General features: G+C 42.9%; 2 protein-coding genes and 2 long non-coding RNA genes across 7 annotated transcripts in view; 2 read left to right on the top strand and 2 right to left on the bottom strand.

Moving 5' to 3' along the window:
- Window positions 1-1,874: 1,874 nt before the first annotated feature.
- LOC141407200 (uncharacterized) lies at window positions 1,875-2,723 on the bottom strand. Its single transcript, XR_012414980.1, has 2 exons — window positions 2,584-2,723; window positions 1,875-2,097 (listed from the first exon to the last, which is right to left on the bottom strand). It is a non-coding gene; the product is annotated as an uncharacterized lncRNA (long non-coding RNA).
- Window positions 2,724-3,396: 673 nt separating this feature from the next.
- MYO5A (myosin VA) overlaps window positions 3,397-22,991 on the top strand; it is a 219,196-nt gene continuing 199,601 nt past the window's right edge. For all 4 annotated transcript variants that reach the window (XM_005559591.5, XM_005559593.5, XM_045395478.3 and 1 more), the window contains exon 1: window positions 3,397-3,732. In XM_005559591.5, the coding sequence (XP_005559648.3) occupies window positions 3,706-3,732 (27 nt within the window). In that variant the 5' untranslated portion in view covers window positions 3,397-3,705. The remainder of the gene's footprint in view (window positions 3,733-22,991) is intronic.
- Window positions 3,397-22,991, top strand: part of LOC102129485 (ATP synthase F(0) complex subunit C3, mitochondrial) — a 30,129-nt gene continuing 10,534 nt past the window's right edge. Inside the window, exon 1 of the mRNA XM_045395480.3 lies at window positions 3,397-3,732. The gene's annotated coding sequence lies outside the window, so the exon portion shown is untranslated. The remainder of the gene's footprint in view (window positions 3,733-22,991) is intronic.
- LOC123574429 (uncharacterized) overlaps window positions 19,737-22,991 on the bottom strand; it is a 113,348-nt gene continuing 110,093 nt past the window's right edge. The window contains exon 3 of the long non-coding RNA XR_010588065.2: window positions 19,737-21,276. This is a non-coding gene — a long non-coding RNA (uncharacterized lncRNA). The remainder of the gene's footprint in view (window positions 21,277-22,991) is intronic.

Raw genomic sequence — 22,991 nt, 5'->3', positions numbered from 1 at the left:
TCACCACTTGGATCTCTCAATGAACTATTTGGAGTTCTTTCTCACTGACTTAAATGTCACCTATGCTCAGTACCTAGTCCTCTGAAGCGTTAAATATTAGGATATGTCAATCTCAACTGATGTACTATATATAACCAGTAACACAGCACTGTGCTTCTACTTCTAGAATTGGGCCAGTCTTACAGAATTAGCTACTATTTTGTATGACGGTGCAGCAAGGACTGCCTCTTCCCCTATCCCTCCAGCCACCCCTTGCAGTGAGCTCCTCCAAGCCAATGATCACGTTCCACTCACCTCTATATCTTTATTATCATAAGTGCTGGCATATAATAAGCCCTCAATTAAAAATAATTCAATTGGAATTTGATGACTACCGTAATTCAAATTGCTTCTGTCTCCAAATTCTTTCTTCTCTGTACGGTTTTTCTCATTGCATACTGTTCTGGTTTGAGTTGTGTCTCTCAAAAAATGTTGAGGTTCTGACCTCTCCCCACCCTACCACCCCTGGGAGTGTGACCTTATTTGGAAACACCATCTTTGCAGATAATCAACTTAGGATGAGGGCAGTGGGTTGGGTCCTAATTCAATTATGACTGTGTCCTTATAAAAAGGGGAAATTTGGATATAGAGACATGTGCACACACAGGGAGCCTGCCACGTGAAGATGAGGGCAGAGATTAGGGGATGTCGCAGAAGCTAAAAATGTCAAATGCCAAAGATTGTCCACAAACTATCAGAAAGCAGGAGAGAGGCAAGGAACAGATTCTCCTTCACAGTCCTCAGAAGGAACCAACCCTCCCAACCCCTTGATCTCAGACTTCTAGCCTGCAGAACTGTGAGATAATACCTCTCTGTTGGTTACACACAGTTTGTATTACTTTGTCATAGCAGCCCTAGGAAACTAATACACCACTTACCACCTTTACCTTCTAACTCTATCATTGCCTTTCTCCCTGACTAAAATGGAATCTCCATGGGGTCAGGACTCTTCATCTGTTTTGCTCATGCATGAATTCTCAACATGTAGAACAATGTCAGGCATGTGATAGCTCTCAATATTTGTTGAAAATGAGGAATGGAATTTTTCATATAAACCTAGACCTTGTTTTCATTTGAAAACAATCTACATAAAAATGTTCCCAGTAATAAAGCAATAACGGAAAACTTTAACAACTTAAAATAAAATATACTACCCTCTAGCTACTCTTTGAGAGAGGGATTCCAGACCCTGGGAAGCTGTATCTATTGCTGATTTCTACACCTCACTAGTGACAGAGTGCTTGGAACTGTGAATGTATACGTGGAAGTTAGCAGAGGCCACCCCTCAGGGCTTCCCTTTGCTGCTTCTGGCTTTTTACTCTGCTTTTTTTCTGAAGGAAGTAAGGTAAGGTCAAGAATACAAAACCTGGCCAGGCACAGTGGCTGATTCCTGTAATCCCAGAACTTTGGGAGGCCGAGGCGGGCGGATAGCTTGAGGTCAGGAGTTTGAGACCAAGCTGGACAACATGGTGAAACCCTGTCTCTACTAAAAACACAAAAATTTGTTGGGCGTGGTGGTGGGCACCTGTAATCCCAGCTACTCAGGAGGCTGAGGCACGAGAATCGCTTGAACCTGGAAGGCAGAGGTTGCAATGAGCCGAGATTGTGCCACTGGACTCCAGCCTGGGCGAGAGAACAAGACTCAGTATAAATAAATAAATAAACAAAACTCTTCTCCTCCTCATCTCCATTACCTTTCTTTTAGCATGGCCCCAAATATTTGAGTGGTTGAATGCATGTGTTCTGGACTTAAAAGAGGATAATTCCCGTTTCTTTTTTCTCCTCGTCACTTGAAAAAAAGAAAAGAAAACGAAGAAAGCATTCACACCTACAAGAACTCTTCCAGTTTTTATTTATTTATTTTCTCAGTATACTCAGTATTTCTCAACAGTCCTGGGAGGTAGGTATTATCTGATGGTGAGAAAACAGGCAGAGTGGTTACCACCTTGCACATGGCATGAAGAAACTGCAAGGCGTAGGAGCCAGGCCTCCTAAATCTCAATCCAGTGCTCCTTCCGTTCCGCTGGTCGTCACTGCACACGTTTTCTCTTTTTACGTCTGGGTGAAGAAAGGGTGGGTCCCAGAAACATGAAAGCGATTTGGTTTTACAATGGAAAGGAACAGAGACAAATCTGCAGGGCTTTCGACTCTGTAACCATTCTCTCTAGCATTTCCGTGGGGATTGTGGGCGAAGAGGAGAGGTCTGAGTTCCAGGGAGTAAGGACTGGCCCCCTGTTCCTTTCAGCGAATGAATGGTCTTTCTCCAAATACACACACACATAACACACACAACCGGGGCCCCCAGCCATGAGAGTTGGTCTTGATAGAAATGGTCTACCAGATTACTATAACAGGCTACCGGGGACCAGTTGTAGTTCAAAGACACCAGAGATGAGGCAGGGATTAAACAAACAACAACAACAACAACAATGAAGATTATTCAACCAGGAACGAAAATGAGGGTGGGGAGAAGATAGAGGGTGAAGACAGCGCAGGGTTGGGAGTAGAAAGACCACATTTTTGTGCTGGATGTGCAAGGCTCACCCTGAGGAGAGTGAGGGCGGCTTTGATCTTTGGATGCTGAGTTAAACTGCAGATAGATTTTCCATGTAAGTACTCTGTCATTTTCAGGTGGCAACGGGATAAACTTCAGGTGCCACCATGGAGCCGACAATCACCAGGAGAGAACAGGACAGGAAAGAAGGCTGGGACAGAAGGGTAGCTGCATCTCTGCAAACGCACAGGTCTAGGAAAGAGGCACCTGGGCTGTCCCCTGAGGCTATCTCGTTTCAAAGTCACTTAAGTTTCTGTAGCTTATAAGCGGCTCCTGCCCTCCCGGCATGATGACACGGCTTTGCTGCAGACATCGAGGTGCTCGGAATGACCTTGGTGATCATCCTTAACCTCAAATTCCCGGTCCTGCATTGCCCATCTCCCGGGTCACTCCTGCTGACAAGGCTCTTCTGCAGTTCTGGGTTATTCTACAGTCTTTCAAGAGGGCTTCCCCTAAATCCTCTCCCTAGGAATGCTTGGAAGGACGGGAGGAGCAGCCTCGAGGTTCCCATCGTTTACTCGGACACAGTGACGGCCCCCGCCATGGCTGCCCTACCACGGGGGCTAGGCTCCGCAGCAGAGTCCCAGGCTCGCTTCGGGGCCTGCGCCCGGGGTGTGCCGCGCCCTCGGGGCCAGTGTCCCGGGCGGGTTTCCGGGCCTCGGTAGCGCGGGAGGCGGCGGCGCCGGCTGGCAGGCTGATGATGATGATGCTCTGTGCTCGCAGCCGTTGGGAGGCAGCGTGAGCCTGAGAGAGCCCAGAGCAGCCGCGGTGGCCCAGCTGGAGCGCAGCCTCCTCCCGCTCCCATAATGCACAGGGCGGCGGCGGCGGCGGCGGCGGCAGCATCGCAGGCCGCCGAGGTGGCTGCGGCGGCGGCGGCGACCCCCAGGACCCCGGGCAGGTGGAGCGCTCGCGGCTGCTCGCCGCGAGCCCGGGAGTGATGGCTAGGCCCCCGCGGGCCGCCAGCGCCTGAGGCGCCCCGCCCCGCCCGGCCCCGCCCGGCCCTGCCCTGCTCCCCGCCGGCGGCTGCGGGCGCTTCCTAGTCCGCGCGGACGGCCGCCCAGGCGAGGTGCGGCCTCCGCACAGGCGGGGGGCGTAGGCGCGCGGAGCCCGCCATGGCTGCGTCGGAGCTCTACACAAAGGTAAGGCGCCCCGTGGCCGGCGTGGAGGACTGGGGCCGCGCGGCCCTTGCCGCCAGCTGTCAGGCTGGGGAGGGGGCGGGAGCGGCGGGGCCAGCGCCACCCTCTTCAGCGCTTCAGAACCCTCGGCCCTACCCGCCGGTCGCCCGCTGCAGCACTTTCCTCTTTCGGGCGAGATGGTTAAGGCGACGGAGGGAGGCCCGCCTCGGGGGTCTCCCCGGCTCCTGCTGCGCTGCTGGAGCTGGGGGCAGAGCGGGCTTCCGAGTGGAAAGGGGGCCCATGTGGATTTAGCAGGGCGGGCGTGCCTCCCCTCCTGCTTGGCTTTGGAAAATTCCCGGCGGGTGGGAGATGCTTGCTCCGGTAGATCGGATGGTTTCTCTCATGGGGACACGCGCTTAAAATAACGTCCTGTGTTGGTATGCAGTGCTGCTTGTACCGCCAGCCAGCCTTTCTCTGAGGTTATTTTGAATCCTGCAAACGGTGGCCGTATCACCTTTAGCTCCCCGGTTTAGCTGCGCTGGGGGTGGCGAGCCCCGGGGAAAGATGTTGCCGGATGAACGCGAGCTGATTCACCGGCTGGGAGGGTCGGTACTCATTTGTCGCTGGGAGTTTGCAACCTGCGTGTAATCCCGCAGAGCCTTGTTAGGCTCCGTGTCTTCACATCCTCTGGGGCAAACCTTTCCCTTCTGGGTTTGCTTTAAGGGAAGTGGCAGTCTTGTCTTAGAGTGACATCAATATTCTCAGGGTCTGGCAATCTCTGAATGGCCTATTATGGAGAACTGTCACTTGAGTGCTGTGCAGATTTGTGATGACCTTTGTGAATATATGTAATCATGGCATTTTATACTATACACCCATGTGTAGGTAGATATTTTGCCAACTATTGATTACTTCTACATGCAGTTAATAGAGTTGCCTTTTCACATTAGCATTTGCAATAGAACTTTCATTTAGGGTCCTGTAATCACTGGAATCATTGTTTCCAAATGTGACTCAAGTCCAGGGCCCAAGTTGCAGTGTGTTTTACAGAGGAAAGAATTCTGGACTGGGCATCGAGAGACCTGGATTCAAGCCGGGACCTTTTCACTTACTCACTGTGACCTTGGACAAGTCACTTAACATTTCTGGTTCGATTTCCTCATGAGTAAATAGAGTTAATTATACTTGCCTTTCATCCCTTACAAGCTGTTCTGATAATTAAACTTAATAATAGTTGTGAAAGCTTTTTGTAACCTATGAATTTCTCTGCAAATATGAGGTAATATGATTAATTTCTTCAACCATGAAATGAGGAACTTGCATGAAACATTCTCTGAGACCTCTTTCTTTCTAGTTTTAGGTTTAAGGACTGTCCAATTGGAACTTCTCTCTCAACCTGGTAATTTCTTTAGGCATTGCAGATCTCTGATGTGTGAACCAATGCAATTGGAAACTGATTAAAAGTAACTTAACAGACACTTAATATGGTGCTTACTATGTGCCAGGTACTGTTTTAAGCGTTTTAAAAATATGAACTCATAATCCTTATAAGGGACTTATGAGGTTGATATTAAGAAATATCAAAATCATTTTCACATGAAGAGATAATCGGTCTGTAAACATTCCTTGGTTACTTTGTGTAGCCCCTCCCCTCCACTTCTACATCAAGTTCGTCCAACCCGCAGCCCGTGGGCTGCATCCGGGCCCAGGACCGCTTTGAATGTGCCCCAACACAAATTCGTAAACTTTCTTAAAACATGAGATTTTTTTTTTTTTTTTTGCAATTTTTTTTTTAAGCTCATCATTTATCATTAGTGTATTTTATGTGTGGCCAAACACAGTTCTTCCAACGTGGCCCAGGGAAGCCAAAAGATTGGACACCCCCCATTGTATATGGTGAGCAGTCATCTTTGAGCTACTTAATAGTAGGCTGCTTAACTAGAGACTGATTGGATAATAAATTGTTGTTGGATTTTGAACACTTTTTCCCCCCAAGATGATTTGAGAGAAAAAATGGGAAAGATATTATGATTTGCAAATGGTAAAGTTTTGGGCTTCTGTCACAGCTTTATCACAATCTATTTTAAAATTTACCTTTTAACAGCCTGAGAAACATAGTGAGACCTGGTCTCTACAAAAAATTAAAAAATTAGGCTGGTCACGATGGCTCATGCCTGTAATCCCAACACGTTGCCGAGGTGGGTGGATCACCTGAGGTCAGGAGTTGGAGACCATCTTGACCAACTTGGCAAAACCCGTCTCTACTAAAAATAGAAAATTAGCTGGGCGTGGTGGCGCATGCCTGTAATCCCAGCTGCTCAGGAGGCTGAGGCAGGAGAATCGCTTGAACCTGGAAGGCGGAGGTTGCAGTGAACAGAGATTGCACATTGCACTCGAGCCTGGGCAACAAGAGGGAAACTCGGTCTCAAAAAAAAAAAAAAAATTAAAAAATGAGCTGGGCGTTGTAGTCACGCCTGTGGTCCCAGCTACTCAAGAGCTGAGGCAAGAGGATCAGCTGAGGCAGGAAGATTGCTTGAGCCTGGGAGGTTGAGGCTGCAGTGAGCCATGATTGTGCCACTGCACTCCATTCTGGGCAAAAGAGCAAGAACATGTCTCAAAAAAATTTTTTTTTCTTTTTAACCTCTTTCTCATTTTAAAACAGACTGGCTTAGAGAGCAAGACTGAAGTTGGGGCTTACATTGCCTTTTTCTAAATACACTTATGCCTAATTAATAATCTGGTTACTTGGTTGGTTGGTTGGCTAATTCTTTTTGTAAATGGGCCTTAGCTTAATGGCAAGCGGAAATAGTTATCAGGCATCCTGGCATCCTGTGTGCCAGGTACTTTGCTTAATGTTTATAACAGTGAACAAGATACAGTCCTTTCCCTCAACGTGCTCACAGTCTGCTTCTTACATTCTTGACCCACTTTGAATCTATAGGGACATAAATAACCTTATTAGTAGAAGTTAGGGAATGGGTTGGGACATGGGGAAGATTGGGCTGATTCCAGAAATAAAAGCTACTATTGTAATTACTAGAGGAATAGGAAAATCATTAGAAGTATTATCAGTGGATAAGCACAAGGATTTTCCCCTTGCAGAGGATTATAGGAAGGAAGTTCTAGGATAGATTACAAGGAAAGATGTATTAGTGACATGCCATAATTATGGTATTTAATATAGTGGTTAAATATGAAAAGTACCCTTTAAAAAAATGTCATTCAGATCTTAAGGGCAGATTTTGATGTGTGATACAGATCAGTTCCTATTACAGTGAAGGACAAGAGACTGTTCAGTTTCTTCTTTTTAGCCAGAATGATAATGGTTTTGTCACAGCAATTTAACAAGGCTTCCATTTTGTCAAAATTTCCTGCAGTATAAACATTTTCAGGGCAGTAGCTAGGTTCTTGGGATACATTTCTGGAAACTAATATTTTGGTTGAAACATGTTTTGTTGATTTTTAAAAATAACAGCTTTATTGAGATATGAGTCTTATACCATATAATTCACCATTTAAAGTGTACTATTCAATGGTTTTTGGTTTATTCACACAGTAGTATGTTGATTTGTTTGTGGGTCAACCTGCCTTACTCCCCAAAAAATTGAAGGAAACTATGATATGTCATTGCTTCTGATTTTGAAAATATTTGCTAGTCTTGACTTGTCAGTGCATATTTATATCACCCATAGGTGCTTTTGGTAACTAGAAGCAATTCTACATTTGTGGAGTGGGGTTTATCAATTAGACCTAGAAGGATTACCGGCAGCATTATAATGAATGGCATGCTATTCCTCCTCTCATCATGTTCCCAGACACCATGGATAGCACCATAAATGCTGTAGAATGGTCAAGATTACCTGAAGCTGGTTTTTTTTTTTTTTAATTTTTTTTTTTTTTTGAGACAGGGTCTCACTATGTCACCCAGGCTGGAGTGCAGTGAAAGTGAACATGGCTCACTGTAGCCTTTAACTCCTGGGTTCAAGCTATCCTCCCACCTCAGCCTCATGAGTAGCTGGGACCACAGTTATGCACCCAGCTAATTTTTAAATTTCTTCTAGAGATGGTCTCAGTATGTTGCCCAGGCTGGTCTTAAACTCCTGGACTCAAGTGATGCTCCTGCTTCCACCTCCCATAGTGTGGGATTACAGGCATGAGCCCCCCACATCCAGCCTATCTATTTATTTATTTATTTATTTAGAGTCAGGGTCTTGCTCTGTTGTCCAGGCTGGAGTCCAGTAGTGTGAACATGGTTCACTGCAGTATCGACCTCCCAGGCGTAAGCCATCCTCCCACCTCACCTTCCTGGGTAGCTGAATCTACAGGCACGTGCTACCACACCCTGCTAATTTTTGTACTTTTTATAGAGACAGGGTCTTGCTATGTTGCCCAGGCTGGTCTCTAACTCCTCAGCTCAAGTGATGCTCCTGCCTCAGCCACCCAAAGTGTTGAGATTACAGACATGAGCCACCATGCCTGGCTTATTTTTAATTTTTAAAAAGTTTAAATTTTTTTGTTTACTTTTCTGTTTTGTTTTGTTTTTACTTGAAGCTGTTTGATTAGGAGGTTCCCATGTGTGCTAAGATGCTGAGTATTGTAACAGTACAAAGACAATCTAAAATTCCACATTTGCAAAGCATGTTAACTTGCCTAGATGAAACAGCTCTTAAGGTTGGTAGATTGTATATGTGTAACTTTTGATTCCCAACATATCCTCTCACATGTACAGGAGCCACATGGCCTAGATGTTTTCTGGGATAGATCCACTTTTATATTCTATGGCACTGTCTCTTCAAACTATTGATCCTGGAAATTCTAATATTTTCATATTGAGACTGTATTTCTCAGACTGCTTTCAACATCTTAAAGAGGAACAGAAATCTCATCTCTGATCATGTGCCCTGACTCAGAGTTTGGCAAGGACGTTAGCTGTCCTCAAGTCTCCTGTCACGCCCTTTCCATATGAATTTCCTCCTGGTGTTTCTAGGCCTGTTAAAGGCGTTGCTGTTCTCCTAGTTCCTCAGCTTGGAAACCTCCATATCTTTTTTTCTTATCTTTCACATTTGACTTTTTCTGTATCAATTCTAATTTCAATTGACATCCAGCTGATAGCTCAGATTTGGAACTTCCACTAGTACTCTTTTTCTCTGTCTTAATGTCCCAAACATGTTTCTGTCTTATTATGGTTACTGTATCTGTGTATATGTTTACCACTCCCACCATACTGTAAGCCCCCTGAGATGCCATTTTGTTTACCTCCTGTAGAGCCCAGCACAGTGTCTTACACAGAATAGCTGCTCATTGATTATTTGTTGAATGAATACTTAAACAGGGGAGGGATGGAATGAAAATAATGGTTTGGCATGATTAGTCCACTTGTAGGGACGAAGCAGGGTATAAAGATGTGGTTAAACAAGTAAACACATTTTCAGGCATGTTGAACAGGATGAGTAATATAACTGGGAGCCAGGGAGACCAGGAAACTTTCAGGAAACGAAGTGTGAAGTGATGAAGGTCTGGTGGACTGAGGCAGGGGCAGAAGGTGTGGGAAAGAAGAGGACAAATTTGAGAGACAGTCTCTCCGAGATGGATTACATATAGGATGGGAAGGAGCAGGAGTGGGTTGAAATAATACCAGTAGCTCCAGCCTTGGAAACTGAAAGTTAATTCCTGTTTCATCACAAATTTTGACTGCCTCTGTGGAACTTGAATCCTACTAAGAAATACTTCTTTACACAGCTTGACAAAGCAAAATGCCCATTGTTTCCTCTTGAAATTTGTTACTGTTTCTTGAAGTGTGAAAGTTTTGTGTATTGCCCAGAAACGATTACAGAGAAGTTCTGATTCTAATGAGAATTGCTGCTGTCACATAGTTTAAATCTTACTGGTACTTTTAGCTTTTTTTTTTTTTTTTTTTTAAATAATGAAAGAGAACTGGAGGAAGGTTTATGAATGGCCTTCCAGGGATTTAACAACAACCTCAGGGGAGGGGTGACAGGGAATGCTAACTCGTGTAGGGGAGAATATGGGAGGGGAGAGATGATCCGCCTTACTTCTTACCTCAGAAGGTAATTTAGTTTCTCTGTTTTTCGTTTTATGATGAATTTTGCCTCCATTGGGAGAATTCAGGAGTACGTGGTCCACTAGAGGATAGACTTGGTTGTATTTGTCTTCACTTCAGGCAATTCCCAGTGAAGTATGAGGTACTGCTGGAAGTATAAACTTCTGGCTGATCTATGGAGTAAGGTCTGGCCATAGGCAAAATATTACGTGAGCAATTCCACTTCTTCCACCCCACCCGAAGGCATGTCCTCCATCCTACAGTGGTCTTCCTAGACTTGTTCTATTTGTCTTCCTAGGGAGTTTGTCCTTTCCTCCCCAGCACCACCCCACTCCCAATCTTGCATCCACTTTATTGAGGTATAATATACATGAAAAGTCCCTCATTTTAAGTGTACAGTTTGATGAGTTTTGACATATATTCTGTCATGTAACCACCACCACAAACAAGATGCAGAACATTTCCATCACCCCTAAAGTTCCCTTGTGCTTAGTCTCTTATCTTCCGCAACATCTTCAAGGAGTTTGTTGTTTGCTCATTAGGGCAGAAGGAAGTTTTTTCTTTTTGGTTTTTCCGAAATGAATGCTATGGTTCCACCTTAGCCCAACCAATAGAGATACTTACTACAAAGGCCTGGCATTGGAGGTCATGGCTGTGGAGTTTCATTTTCAGTGGGAGGCGGAAGTGGATGTAAAAGGAGTTTAAATGACTTTTGTTTAATCTTTCGTTCACACACTGACCACTTTGCCTTTATTAATGATATCTGCCTTTGATGCCTTCTGAAATGCCCTTTGGTTAATTTTGCCCTTTAACAGTTCCTCTTCCCCATCTGTCTTGGTTATAACGTCAGTCTGAGTTTGTGCTGATACAACCTAAACTTTGCAGAAACTTATCCCTGGCTTCTTCATGCCTTAGGCATTCTCCATTTCTCTTCTAAGACCTCCTTACTTGGAATTCTTTTTGACTAGCAGACATTAGCATTAAGTATCTCCCTGTACAGCAAAGGTTTTTGCCAATTGTAAAACTTAGGGATGATGTAATTATTTTTTGATTTCAAAATAATGATTCTAAATTTGATTGAAATCAAGGGAGAAGTGCATTGTACATTGTACATAATGCACTAAGTGTTCATGAATGTTCGTGAGGACCATGTGTCTACCTCCTTTGGCCTAATGTATTACTGTGGCCAAAAATGTGGGCAAGATGCTGGACTAGAGGGAGACTGGATGCACAAAAAAGATAGGTTTTGTCCATCTTTTGTCACATATACAAAAACATATAGTCCTGGCCAGGAATCCTGCATGTGTGGTTGGGGTTTCTACTTTTTGATAAATATACCGGAAACCAGAGAAATTTCAGAATAGGAGAAGTAAAATGATCAGAACAGTGAAGAGGCTAGACAGATTAAAAGTGTAGAACTCTCTAGTTTAGAAAGATGAAGGTGAGCTGGGAATACAGTAGAGTGGTTTGTTTTGTTTTTGAGACGGAGTCTTGCTCTGTCACCCAGGCTGGAGTGCAGTGGTACCATCTTGGCTCACTGTAACCTCTGCCTCCTGGGTTCAAGCGATTCTTCTGCCTCAGCCTCCCAAGTAGCTGGGACTACAGGTGTGTGCCACCACCCCCGGCTAATTTTTGTATTTTTAGTAGCGATGGGGCTTCACAATATTGGCCAGGCTGGTCTCGAACTCCTGACCACGTGATCCGCCTGCCTCGGCCTCCCAAAGTGCTGGGATTACTGGCATGAGCCACCGTGCCCAGCCCTACAGTATACTATTTGACATCCAGAATAGTGGAAGTTTGTAACATCAAATCTCAGTTTAGTGGGGATATGTTTTAGATCTTGAAACAAATCAATATATGCCATTTTAAATGAATTTCTACTTTCAACATTAAGTTTTACATTTCTGAAAGTCATTACCTCAAGTTATGGTATTAGCTGAGATGCAGGATGTAAATAGAGAGGGCCTGGGTAATTTATGGATGAGAGATTTGGCACACTGACTTACCAAACCTCTCTTTAACAGTGTCAATCAGTTTACCAGCCATAGCTATTTTAGTTGGAAGAAACAGAAACCCAACTCAAGCCAAAAAGTAGTTTATTTGCTCATGTGACTTAAAAATCTAGGCATGGCTGGAATCAAGGCTCAGACATGGTCTTTGGGGCTCTCTTCACTAACTCTCACATGCTGTCTGACATTAGTTTCATCCTCAGGATAGCTTTTTTTAGGGGTGAAAAGATGGTCAGTGGCACCTGCAGATCACGTGATCTTACAGCCCTGGGGCTGGAGGAAGAGAGCCTGAGAGAGGAATTCTGGTCATGTGCCTTCTCCTTTCACTGTGGCCTCTAGGCAGTAGGAGAGGAGCACCATGAGTGGTCAAGTCTGTGCTCACCCTAGAGGCCTGGGGGAGGACAGCGCACCGTGATTGATAGTTTCACTCCAACCTCATAGGATGGCTGTGAGCTGTTCGCCATTGGAAGGAAAAGTGCTAGGTAGACCAAATAAACAACTACCCTCAGTGCTTGTCGGCTATGAATAGGTCACCGAAAATGATAGTCACTGAATTCTAGCCCTCCTTTTCTGATCTTTGAGCAGAAGAATGGGAGATTTTGCTTGACCAGGGGACATTAGGTATCTTTCCCCTAGAGAATCATTTTGGATTGAAAAATAAAAGCCAGGCGAGGTGCAGTGGCTCACGCCTGTAATCCCAGCGCTTTGGGAGGCCGAGGCGGGCAGATCCTGAGGTCAGGAGCTTGAGACCAGCCTGGCTAACATGGTGAAATTTTCTACTAAAAATACAAAAATTCTGTAGTCCCAGCTCCTCGGGAGGCTGAGGCAGGAGAATGGCGTAAACCTGGGAGGCAGAGCTTGCAGTGAGCTGAGATCCGCCACTGCACTCCAGTCCGGCACTCCAGCCCGGGCGACAGAGCGAGACTCCGTCTCAAAAAAAAACCAAAAAAACAAAAAAGCAAAAATTAGCCGGGCATGGTGGCGTGTGCCTGTAATCCCAGCTACTCGGGAGGCTGAGGCAGGAGATTTGCTTGAGCCCGGGAAGCAGAATTGTGCAAAATTTCTTTTTGTCTGTCCGTCATCCCTTGTTCATGTCTGGTGGTAGTCTGTCTTCTGTTCTCTTCCTCCCATCTGTTCATCTTCTTTATCCGCCTACTATTTAATTTTATCTACCCACCCCTTCTGTTATGATTTGTTATAACCAAGTATATATACACCCTACACCTATAATGGAATAAAATAGGTTACTAAAGAGTGAATCTTTTGTGGGGCGCGGTGGCTTATGCCTGTAATCCTAGCACTTTGGGAGGCCCAGGCAGGCAGATCACGAGGTCAGGAGATTGAGACCATCCTGGCTAACACGGTGAAACCCCGTCTCTACTAAAAATACAAAAAAATTAGCCGGGCGTGGTGGTGGGCGCCTGTAGTCGCAGCTACTGGGGAGGCTGAGGCAGGAGAATGGGGTGAACCCAGGAGGTGGCGGAGCTTGCAGTGAGCCGAGATCGCGCCACTGCACTCCAGCCTGGGCGACAGAGCGAGACTCCGTCTCAAAAAAAAAAAAAAAAAAATAAATAAATAAATAAAGAGTGAATCTTTTCTTCATAACTTAGATTGAAGAGGGAACTTCATTTTTGCTTTTGCTTTATTACCACTCCCTGATCTGACATCACAAAGTAATTTTTTACGAGTTTGCGTAAATCATTTTCTGTGTATGTGAGCGTGTTTCAAACAAACACTTTTGTGTTAGACTAGTTAGACTAGACTAGTTCAACCTTAGTTTTTTAGCTTACCATACTGGTCTACATTACAGTAAGATGACTGGATATTCCTTTAAAGATATGATCTCACCTTAAAACATTTTTCTGCCAGTACTTAAACAACTTTTACACAGGGTTGGTCTCTCTATGCTTAAACTCAGAAAAAAAAAATCTTACTTCTAGTTTGATAAGCAGCATGGTTTTGGGTTGGGAGCAGAATTTTTCTGGAGACCTTTTCTGTAAAATTGGGATATGTGTATCTTAATAATAAGGAATTTTGGTCCACAACCTAGATTAAATTTTCATAAAGTCAGAATGTGTATTTCTTATTTTAGAAATGAAAAAGTTCAGCCCCTTAGAGTTACTATTGCATTTTAACCCACTCGTACTGTTTATACTAATTTTTTTCATCCTCGACCAAAATTTCTCAACCTCTGCACCACTGATAGTAGGCTAGATAATTCTTTTTTTTTTTTTGTGGGAGGGGTGGCTCTCCTGTGTATTGTAGTATGTTTAGCCAAATCTCTGACCTTTATCTACGAGATCCAGTAGCACCCAACATCCCTAGTTGTGACAACCAATATTGCCTACAGACATTGCTAGATATCTCTTGGGTTGGTGGGGATGGGGGAGAATCACACATACCCTTCAAACCACTAAACTAGATGATAAGCCTTCAACTAGGGTAAGAACAAGTAGGAAGAAGTTAATTGGGAAATTAGGATTAATAGGGAAAACTTTTTAAAAAGTTGATTTATAAGCATTATTTTTCTGCTTATAGAAGTGATGCCTTGTAGCTAATCTGGATTATTTGAATAATACAGAACATATAAAGGAAGAAAGTTAAAATAAACTAATTATGCCACCTAGAAATAATAATTGTTAACTATTGATTTTAAGTCTTTTGTCTATATTCACAAGTGGTAATGATTTTTAAAATAATTTTTAAACTTAATATGTATTGTGAGAATTTATATCAATAAATATTCATTGAAAAAATATATCTGTGTATGTATGTTTTGAGACGAAGTTTCGCTTTTGTTGTCCAGGCTGGAGTACATTGGCGCAATCTCAGCTCACTGCAACCTCCGCCTCCCAGGTTCAAGTAATACTCTGGCCTCAGCCTCGGAAGTAGCTAGGATTACAGGTGCCCAGAGTAGCTGGGATTACAAGTGCCTGCCACCACACCTGGCTAAGTTGTATTTTTAGTAAAGATGGGGTTTCACCATGTTGGCTAGGCTGGTCTTGAACTCCTGACCTCAGGTGATCTGCCCACCTCAGTTTCCCAAAGTGCTGGGATTACGGGTGTGAGCCACCGTGCCCAGCCCATTGAAAATATTTTTAATGGCAGCATAATATTCAATCATCTGGGTATACCAAAATGTATTTACTGCTGGGCATTTTTCACTAATGGAAGTGATATGCTATGGTGAGCATCTTTGTTCATAAGTCTGCTTAGTCAGTTTTAGTTAATTATAGAATTCAAGTCTCCCTAGCAAGAATTAGCATTTGTATTTATGCAGGATAGGGCATTCACATTCACTTCATTTTAAAAATAGCACTCTTTATGTGCATTGCCTAAGGGATAGGGTGACCAGATGTCCCACTTCTAGAAGATGCTTTCTGCCTTTTAATATCTTTATTCTGTTTTGAGAAATTTTCTTAGACTAGAAACATATAAGTTCACTTCAAAAATTTAACCTTTTGGAAATTGAGACTGCTTCTTTTTCTGACCATTGTCATTATTGTTGGTTTTATTCACTCTGTTTCTTGATCTTGGATGGATCTGTGCCAGAGAGAATAATTGAACTAGAAAGAATTTTAAAAAGAGAAAAAATATGAGGCTTCTGAATTACTATACATGATATAATTTTAGTTTGAAAATTACCTGACAATATGTTATCAGGACATTGTAGACATGTCCTCCTAATTAGAACAAATTAACAGTGTCTGGAGGAGGCTATGCATTTGCTTTCGGGGACAGTTGAGAACCTGAGAGACCTTCAGCATCAACTACCTGCTTTGTAAAACAATTAGAATGGAGCAAAATATGCCCAATGCTAAAGGAGCGCCCTAGAATGGAATCTTTATAGCAGTCAGAAAGTGTTTTGGGATTAGTGAGGCCTTCAGGTCATTGCTGTGCGTAGCAGCCCTTTCGAAGGACTAGGATCATGGCAGTAGCCACAGACCCGGACAGGGGTTGATTGTGTGGAGCCTTAGACATTAAAGGCATAGGAAACTGAACTGAAAGCCTTAGCAGCCTTGGAAGTTGCTTTTCTTCCTCCACTAAAACCTTGATTTTTTTAAACCTTATATAGTTATTACTTGTTTTCTTCTAAAAACTGTGGCTCAGTCAAATGTGTGGTTCCATGGCAGTAAATTATCAAGTAATAGTGATCAATATTTACTGAGGCTTTACTGTAGGCCAGATGCTATTCTGAGGGCTTTGTTGCAACTGTTTCCTTCCTTGCCTTCCACCCCTCCCAGGGTCCTGAAAGCGAGGCAGTGCATCACAGAAGTCAAGGGCAAGGAGTCCACACCTAGATACTGGATCTTGGTTTGAATCCTGGTTTTGCTATTCACTTTCTCTGTGTCCTTAAGCCGCTTAACCTCTTTATGCTTCAATTTCCTTATCTTTATAGTGGTGATAATAAAACCTACCTTATGTGGTTTTAATGATGACTAAGTTATAATATATTAAGAGATGCTTAGAATAGTGACTGGTATTTAGTAAATTATTATTATTATTATTATTATTATTATTATTTTTTGAGACGGAGTCTTGCTCTGTCGTCCAGGCTGGAGCGCAGTGGGGTGATCTCGGCTCACTGCAAGCTCTGCCTCCTGGGTTCACGCCATTCTCCTGGCTCAGCCTCCCGAGTAGCTGGGACTGCAGGCGCCCGCCACCACGCCCGACTGATTTTTTGTATTTTTAGTAGAGACGGGGTTTCACCGTGTTAGCCAGGATGGTCTCAATCTCCTGACCTCGTGATCCTCCCTCCTCGGCCTCCCAAAGTGCTGGGATTACAGGCGTGAGCCACCGCACCCGGCCGGTATTTAGTAAATTCTTACAAGTATTAGTTATTACTGTTGTTGCTGTTACAGCTGTCATTCTCTTTTCTCTCTGTCTGCTTTCTTGTCTTCATAAGCTCACTTACCTCCTATTGCACGTTCCTGGGCTCTGTCCTTGACCTACACTCCCTCCCACTGTGGCCTGATCCAGTCTTGAAGAGTCAGGTGCCAGCCCTGTGCTGATGACTTCCAAACCTGTTTCCAGTCCACTTGCTCTCCCTACAAACCTACATCCCTACAGACAGCTGCCTTGTGGACATCTTCACAAGCGCCCCAAACCCAGCATATTCAAAATCGATTGTCATCTCCTCCCTCCTTCTTCATACTACTCTACCTGATTTAATTTCTCTGTGTCTTAGTTTCTTCATCTATATGATGGGATAATACTTACTTCATAGGGTTGTTATGAGGATTAAATGAGATAGTTCATGAGAAGCACTTAGCATAATGCCTGGCACATATTTAAGAAATGTTAGCTACTGTAATTGTTGTTGTTATTTCTTGTTCCTGTCTGGTGAATGACATCAATATCCCTCCAGTAACCCAAACACAAAACTTAGAAATAGTCTTGATTTACCTTCCCCTGCACCCCTGCACCCCACCTAATCAGTTATTTCCTAGTACTGTTGCTGCTTTATTTGGGACCCTTATCTTTTTTTTTTCTTTCTGTTTTTTTTTTTTTTTTTTTTTTTCTTGAGACAGGGTCTTGCTCTGTTGCTCAGGCTGGAGTGCAGTGATGTGATCATAGCTCACTGCAGTCTCAACCTTGTGAGCTAAGTAATCCTTCTGCCTCGGCCCCCCAAGTAGCTGGCACTATAGTAGCTGCATGCCACCACACCTAGCTAATTTTTTGTATTTTGGAAACAGGGTCTCACTGTGTTGCCCAGGCTGGTCTCAAATTCCTGGGCTTTAGTGATCCTCCCGCCTTGGCCTCCCGAAGTGCTGAGATTAGAGGCATGAGCCACCATGCTTGGCTTGGTCCCTTATTCTTTCCTAGTTCCTGAAACAGCTTCCTAAGCAATCTTTGGTCTTACTTTCTATAATCTTTTTTTTTTTTCATTCTGTTACTAGTGAGATCTTTGTAATGCACATATCTGATCATGCCACTACCTGGCTTGAAATTCCTTTATGATTCCCCATAGGATTTTGTCCTGAAAATGAATTTGTTAGTGTAATGCTTCCTGAACTTTGGTGTCCATCTGAATTACTGGGAATCTTGTTATAGGGAAGATTCTGACTCAGTAGGTCTGTGATGGGGCATGAGACTGCATTTCTAACAACTCCCAGGTGATGCCTGTGTTGCTGAATTGAGAACCACACCTTGAGCAGTGAGGCTGTAATACACAGGCTCTGTATGACCTGCCTTCGACCTAGGCCTAGCCTCATCTCTCCTGTTTCCCTCCTGGCATTCAGTCTTTATTTTAAGTCAGGAGCTTGCCAACTTTGCCTTCTTCTGATTTCCACCATTCCCCTGCTTTATAAATAATTATTTTCTTTTAATAAAATAATTATTCTTTTTTTTTTTTTTTTTTTTTGAGACGGAGTTTTGCTTTTGTTGCCCAGGCTGGAGTGCAATGGTGCCATCTCGGCTCACCACAACCTCCGCTTCCCGGGTTCAAGCTATTCTGCCTCAGCCTCCCCAGTATCTGGGATTATAGGCACAGGGCACCACGCCCTGCTAATTTTTGTATTTTTAGTAGAGATGGGGTTTCTCCATGTTGGCCAGGCTGGTGTTGAACCCCTGAGCTCAGGTGATCTGCCCATCTCGGCCTCCCAAAGTGCTGGGATTACTGGTGGGAGCCACCGCACCTGGCCAGCTTATTCTGTAGCCTCGTGATTAAGAATTATAATCTTTTTCTAAACCTACTGTCTTGGCTTGATCTTTCACAACACTAGAGTTTCTGAGACTTTACTATGTGTAGCGATCATCTGGAATACTTTTTTTTTTTTTTTTCTTTTCCTGTGGAGACAGTCTTGCTCTGTCACCCAGGCTGGAGTGCACCAGTGTGATCTCGGCTCACTGCAACCTGTTTACCAGGATGGTCTCAGTCTCCTGACCTCATGATCCACCCGCCTCAGCCTCCCAAAGTGCTGGGATTACAGGCGTGAGCCACCGCACCTGGCTCTTTTTGCTATTTTTAAAGGCAACTGGAAAAACTGCCTCACTTATATTAAAACATAATTGAGAGTCTTCTGTGGCAAAAGATGTTCCATTACCTTTGCTAATATTAAATGGGTGTGAAACAGTATAGGAAATCACTCGCAGAATTACTTGGGAACTCTTTTCCTTTAAAATAAACTATTTTAAAAAGTATAAAAATAATAAATGCCCAGGGTAGAATCTTGGAACATTTTGAAATGCAAAAGAAAAATTGTATGTAATCTCACTGTCCTCAGATACTCTTAATATTTTGATGTATGTCCTTCTTGTCTTTTTCTCTCTCTCTATATATATATTTTTTAGCAAAATGCTTTACTTTGTGAATACTATTTTGTGGCAAGATTGTTTTCTCTAAGAAGTCTATTGTGAAGGTTTTCCCATGCCAATACGTGTTATTCTACAGTGTGTTTTTTTCATGACTTCAGAGTGTTATATTGCATTAATTAGTCATATGTTACTCAACCAGACCCCTGTGATAAGGACTTCTAATTTTTTGACAGTTTACATTTAAACTGAAGATAACCAAAGCCTTTGTGTGTTTGTTTACAAAGAAATAAATTATAGTCATTAATTAATTTGACTGTAATTGCAAAACATCCCATTTTTCTACTATAACAATATTGGTATAAAAACTTCGTGAATTATGGTATCAATGTTAAGATTAATCTAGTTAGATCTTAGAAGGCCAAAAAACAAACAGAAATATCAAAGAACTCAGGAATAAATCCTTAAAAATAGTTATGTATTTGGAACCTCAGAGTATGCCAGGCACAACAGCTTACTAGAAGGCAATTCTCCAAACTACAGAGGTAGATAGGTTAAGATTATTAATCAGTGGGCCAGTTAGTTCCAACCTGAGAGGGTAAAGGATCCCTTCCTATTCCAGTATTTTGGAAGCCATATGAGCATGAGTTGTATTCTCATGTTAGCTGAGGAGACTATCCCTGAGTAATTAAAGGCACTCAAGATTTGTCAAGCTCTTGCATGCATATTTAATGGGAGGATAGCCTGGTTACTCAGAAGCTGTTGGCTTTAGAAATGGAAAGGTTGACTTAGGCTAAAGGAAGGAGAAATATAGCAGAGGCAGTTATTCAAGAGAAAAACACATGTACTGAATCAGGAGAAGTAATGTGGGAAATAATCTCTGAGACAGACTGTGATCTTGAAAGATCTGAAAAAGAGTTATTTAGTTAATGTATTTCAAATAAGCTCCCCTGGTTTGCAGATTCCGTAATTAAATATTTCTCATAATGAGTTTACAACTGAAATGTGTCTGGGAAACTGGCCAGGGGTTTTAAGGAGCCTGGTTCTTCAGAAGGCATTCGCTTCCCTTGGGTCGGAGGTGGCATCTCCTAGGGCTGAAGAGTTTTCTGAGTCTGTGTAAGGAGCAGTGCCTTAGTCTCAGGAAAATGAGCATAGTCTGTGGACAATGCAGAAGTTGCCTCCTCAGTCACTGCCTGTGGGAGTCACTGAGGTCCAATTTGTCTTTTGGAGCTGGGGCGTCTGCTAGGGTGTGTTTAAGAAGGACCTGCACAAAACCTGTATAGTACAGCTTAACTGGTTAGATTGAGGATTAGGATGTCTCATTTGAGTTCATGAAAAATCAAAGCGAGGGGTACAATTAAATGAAAGTCAGTGACTGTTTCACAAATCTGTAAGACTCATTTGTAATCTGTGCCATTCTATACATTAGACTTAGGTCAGTGGTCCCCAACCTTTTTGGCCCCAGGGACAGGTTTCATGGAAGACAGTTTTTCCACAGACCTGGGGAGCAGGTGTGGTGATGGTGATGGTTGGTTTTGGGATGAAACTGTTTCACCTTAGATCATCAGGCATTAGTTAGATTCTCATGAGAAGCATGCAACCTCGATCCTTCGCATGTGCAGTTCATAATAGGGTTCATGCTCCTACGAGAATCTAATGCCACTGCTGATCTGACAGGAGGCGGAGCTCAGGCGGTATTGCTCACTAGCTCACCACTCACCTCCTGCTGTGAGGCCCGGTTCCTAACAGGCCAGGGACTGATACTGGTCCGCAGCCCGGGGATGGGAGACCCTTGACCTAGATTCTTAAAATAATATTGTCCTTAAGGTTAAACATTTCCAAAAATTCTTATTTGATTTATCTGTTGGTTATGTTTAAGAGGATTTTATAAGGTAACCATGATAGACTGTGGTGAAACTTAATAGATCTGAATGAGTAGAGGCTAAATTAATTATTTTAAAATATATATATGGTGAAATAGATGGAGTAGTTTATTAAACATGATTCCAGCTTGAAAATGGCTTCAGTGGGGCAGCAGTTAAAGTTTTCTAAGTTTGAAATTGCGTAGATTTGAGTTTGGTCAGAATGTGTGGGCTATATGTAGAAAAACAGAGTCTCAGCCAGAGTACTGGAACTGCTGTGGTGAATGGTTTTCATTTTAGTCAGCTTAATTCCTTAAGTAGCCAGTTGTCCTTTGGTTTTCATTCTTCACGGCCATAGCAGTGACATCAGATGCAGCTGGAGCTGAAAGTAGAAGGGTTATGTTAATTAATTCTAGTGAAACAAAAACTGCCTCAAATAATTAATGGAATAATAGTCTCATTAAAAGACCTTAGAGCTTTTTTGTGTTCTTTTTTTTTTTTCTCCAAGAGATTAGAGAAGGAGAATGGCACAGATTGTTCACTTGAGACCTTTTTAAGCTATTGATCCATCTTAAGTCCTCATCTGATGCCTCTGATTTCAACGTGAATCATTCAGGCCATGTAGTGATTTTCTCTTATTTCGTCTTGAGGCTGCTCTCTCTTTGCCTTTGGTGACAGTTTTCAAGAGAGCAGTGCCTGAACTTTGGCTTGTTAGAATCTAAAAATGGCACCTATTCTATTTTCTTATTTACAGCTGTCATATTTTAGTTTAAATACAGTTGACCTAGCAAGCAAACATTTGTGTGTTACAAGTATGGGACAAATACCAGGTGGGGTTGTCTGCCAGGTTATTGGAGGGAGAGAAGAGGCTTGTATGTTCCCATCACTGTTTTCTTTGCTAATCATGCTGTCTGTCAGCTGATCATGCTGTCCTGGAGTTTTTTTGTTTTTGTCTTTCTTCTAAATTGTTAAAGAAAGATGCCTTATTAAACAGAGATTAGCCAGAGTTGGGAAAAACAGCTGGAGAGACAAGCAGGAAGATCCTTATATGTGATCATCTTGGTTTTCCAACCCAATATGAGGACACTGTCTTTGAGTAAACTAAAAAAAGCGTTTAATCTGGCCAGGTGCCTGGGTCTCATGCTTGTAATCCCAACACTTTGGGAGGCTGAGGCAGTTGGATTGCTTGAGCCCAGGAGTTCAATTCAAGCCAGAGCAACATGGTTAGACTCCGTCTCTACAAAAAATTAAAGACTTAGCTGGGTGTGGTGGCACATGCCCGTAGACCCAGCTACTCAGGAGGCTGAGGTGAGAGGATCGCTTGAGCCCGAGAGTTGAGGCTGCAGTGAGCCGAGATCAAACCACTGCACTCCAGCCTGGGTGATAGAGCAAGACTCTGTCTCAAAAAAAAAAAAATTACAAAAAAGTTTAATCCACTTCTAATTTTAATAATACATGAGGAGAGAATAGGAGAAAATAACATATAACATACGGCTTATGGTTTTTTGGGTAGATAAGAAGATACAGATTTCATTGTATTGTTGAAAGTATGCAAGGATCTTATGTGTGTTTGGGAGCTAAATTTCTGGAAACATAATAATAAAGATGTAAAGAAAAAGACAGTAAAAGAAAAAAGGAAGCATAAAAACCTAAAATAAAAAGCTAAGTATGGTAGTTTGAGACTAGAGATTTGGGTATAATTAACCACATGTGTGTTACCAGCTATGTGTGGAGCAAACAGGGTTATTGTTTTGGCAGGGGGTGGGGGCGAGGTGGGGAATAATAGCCCAATAATTCAGGGAACCAATGGTATGCCAGTGTGCTGTGGAGGTAGCAAACTCACAGTAGATGAAACAGAGGAGGGATTTAGAACACATAGGACTAATATAGATGTATATTTATGTTTCTGCTTTTGTTGTTTGTACCTTGTGTGTTGTGATGCCTTTTTTGGTGGTTTATTTTGTCGGGTTAGTTCTTTTTTTTTTTTTCTTATAAAACCCTAACAAGGTTTGTTGTAATGTTATCAAAGCTTTCATAAAACTAGCTACAAAATCCATTTGAATTATCTGATTCTAAGTTTTTGAAAGATACTGAAAC

The sequence above is a fragment of the Macaca fascicularis genome, chromosome 7, assembly GCF_037993035.2.
Source record: "Macaca fascicularis isolate 582-1 chromosome 7, T2T-MFA8v1.1".
Classification (NCBI taxonomy): Eukaryota; Metazoa; Chordata; class Mammalia; order Primates; family Cercopithecidae; genus Macaca; species Macaca fascicularis.
Note: the sequence above shows the minus strand (reverse complement) of the source record. Positions and strands in the feature narration are given on the sequence as shown.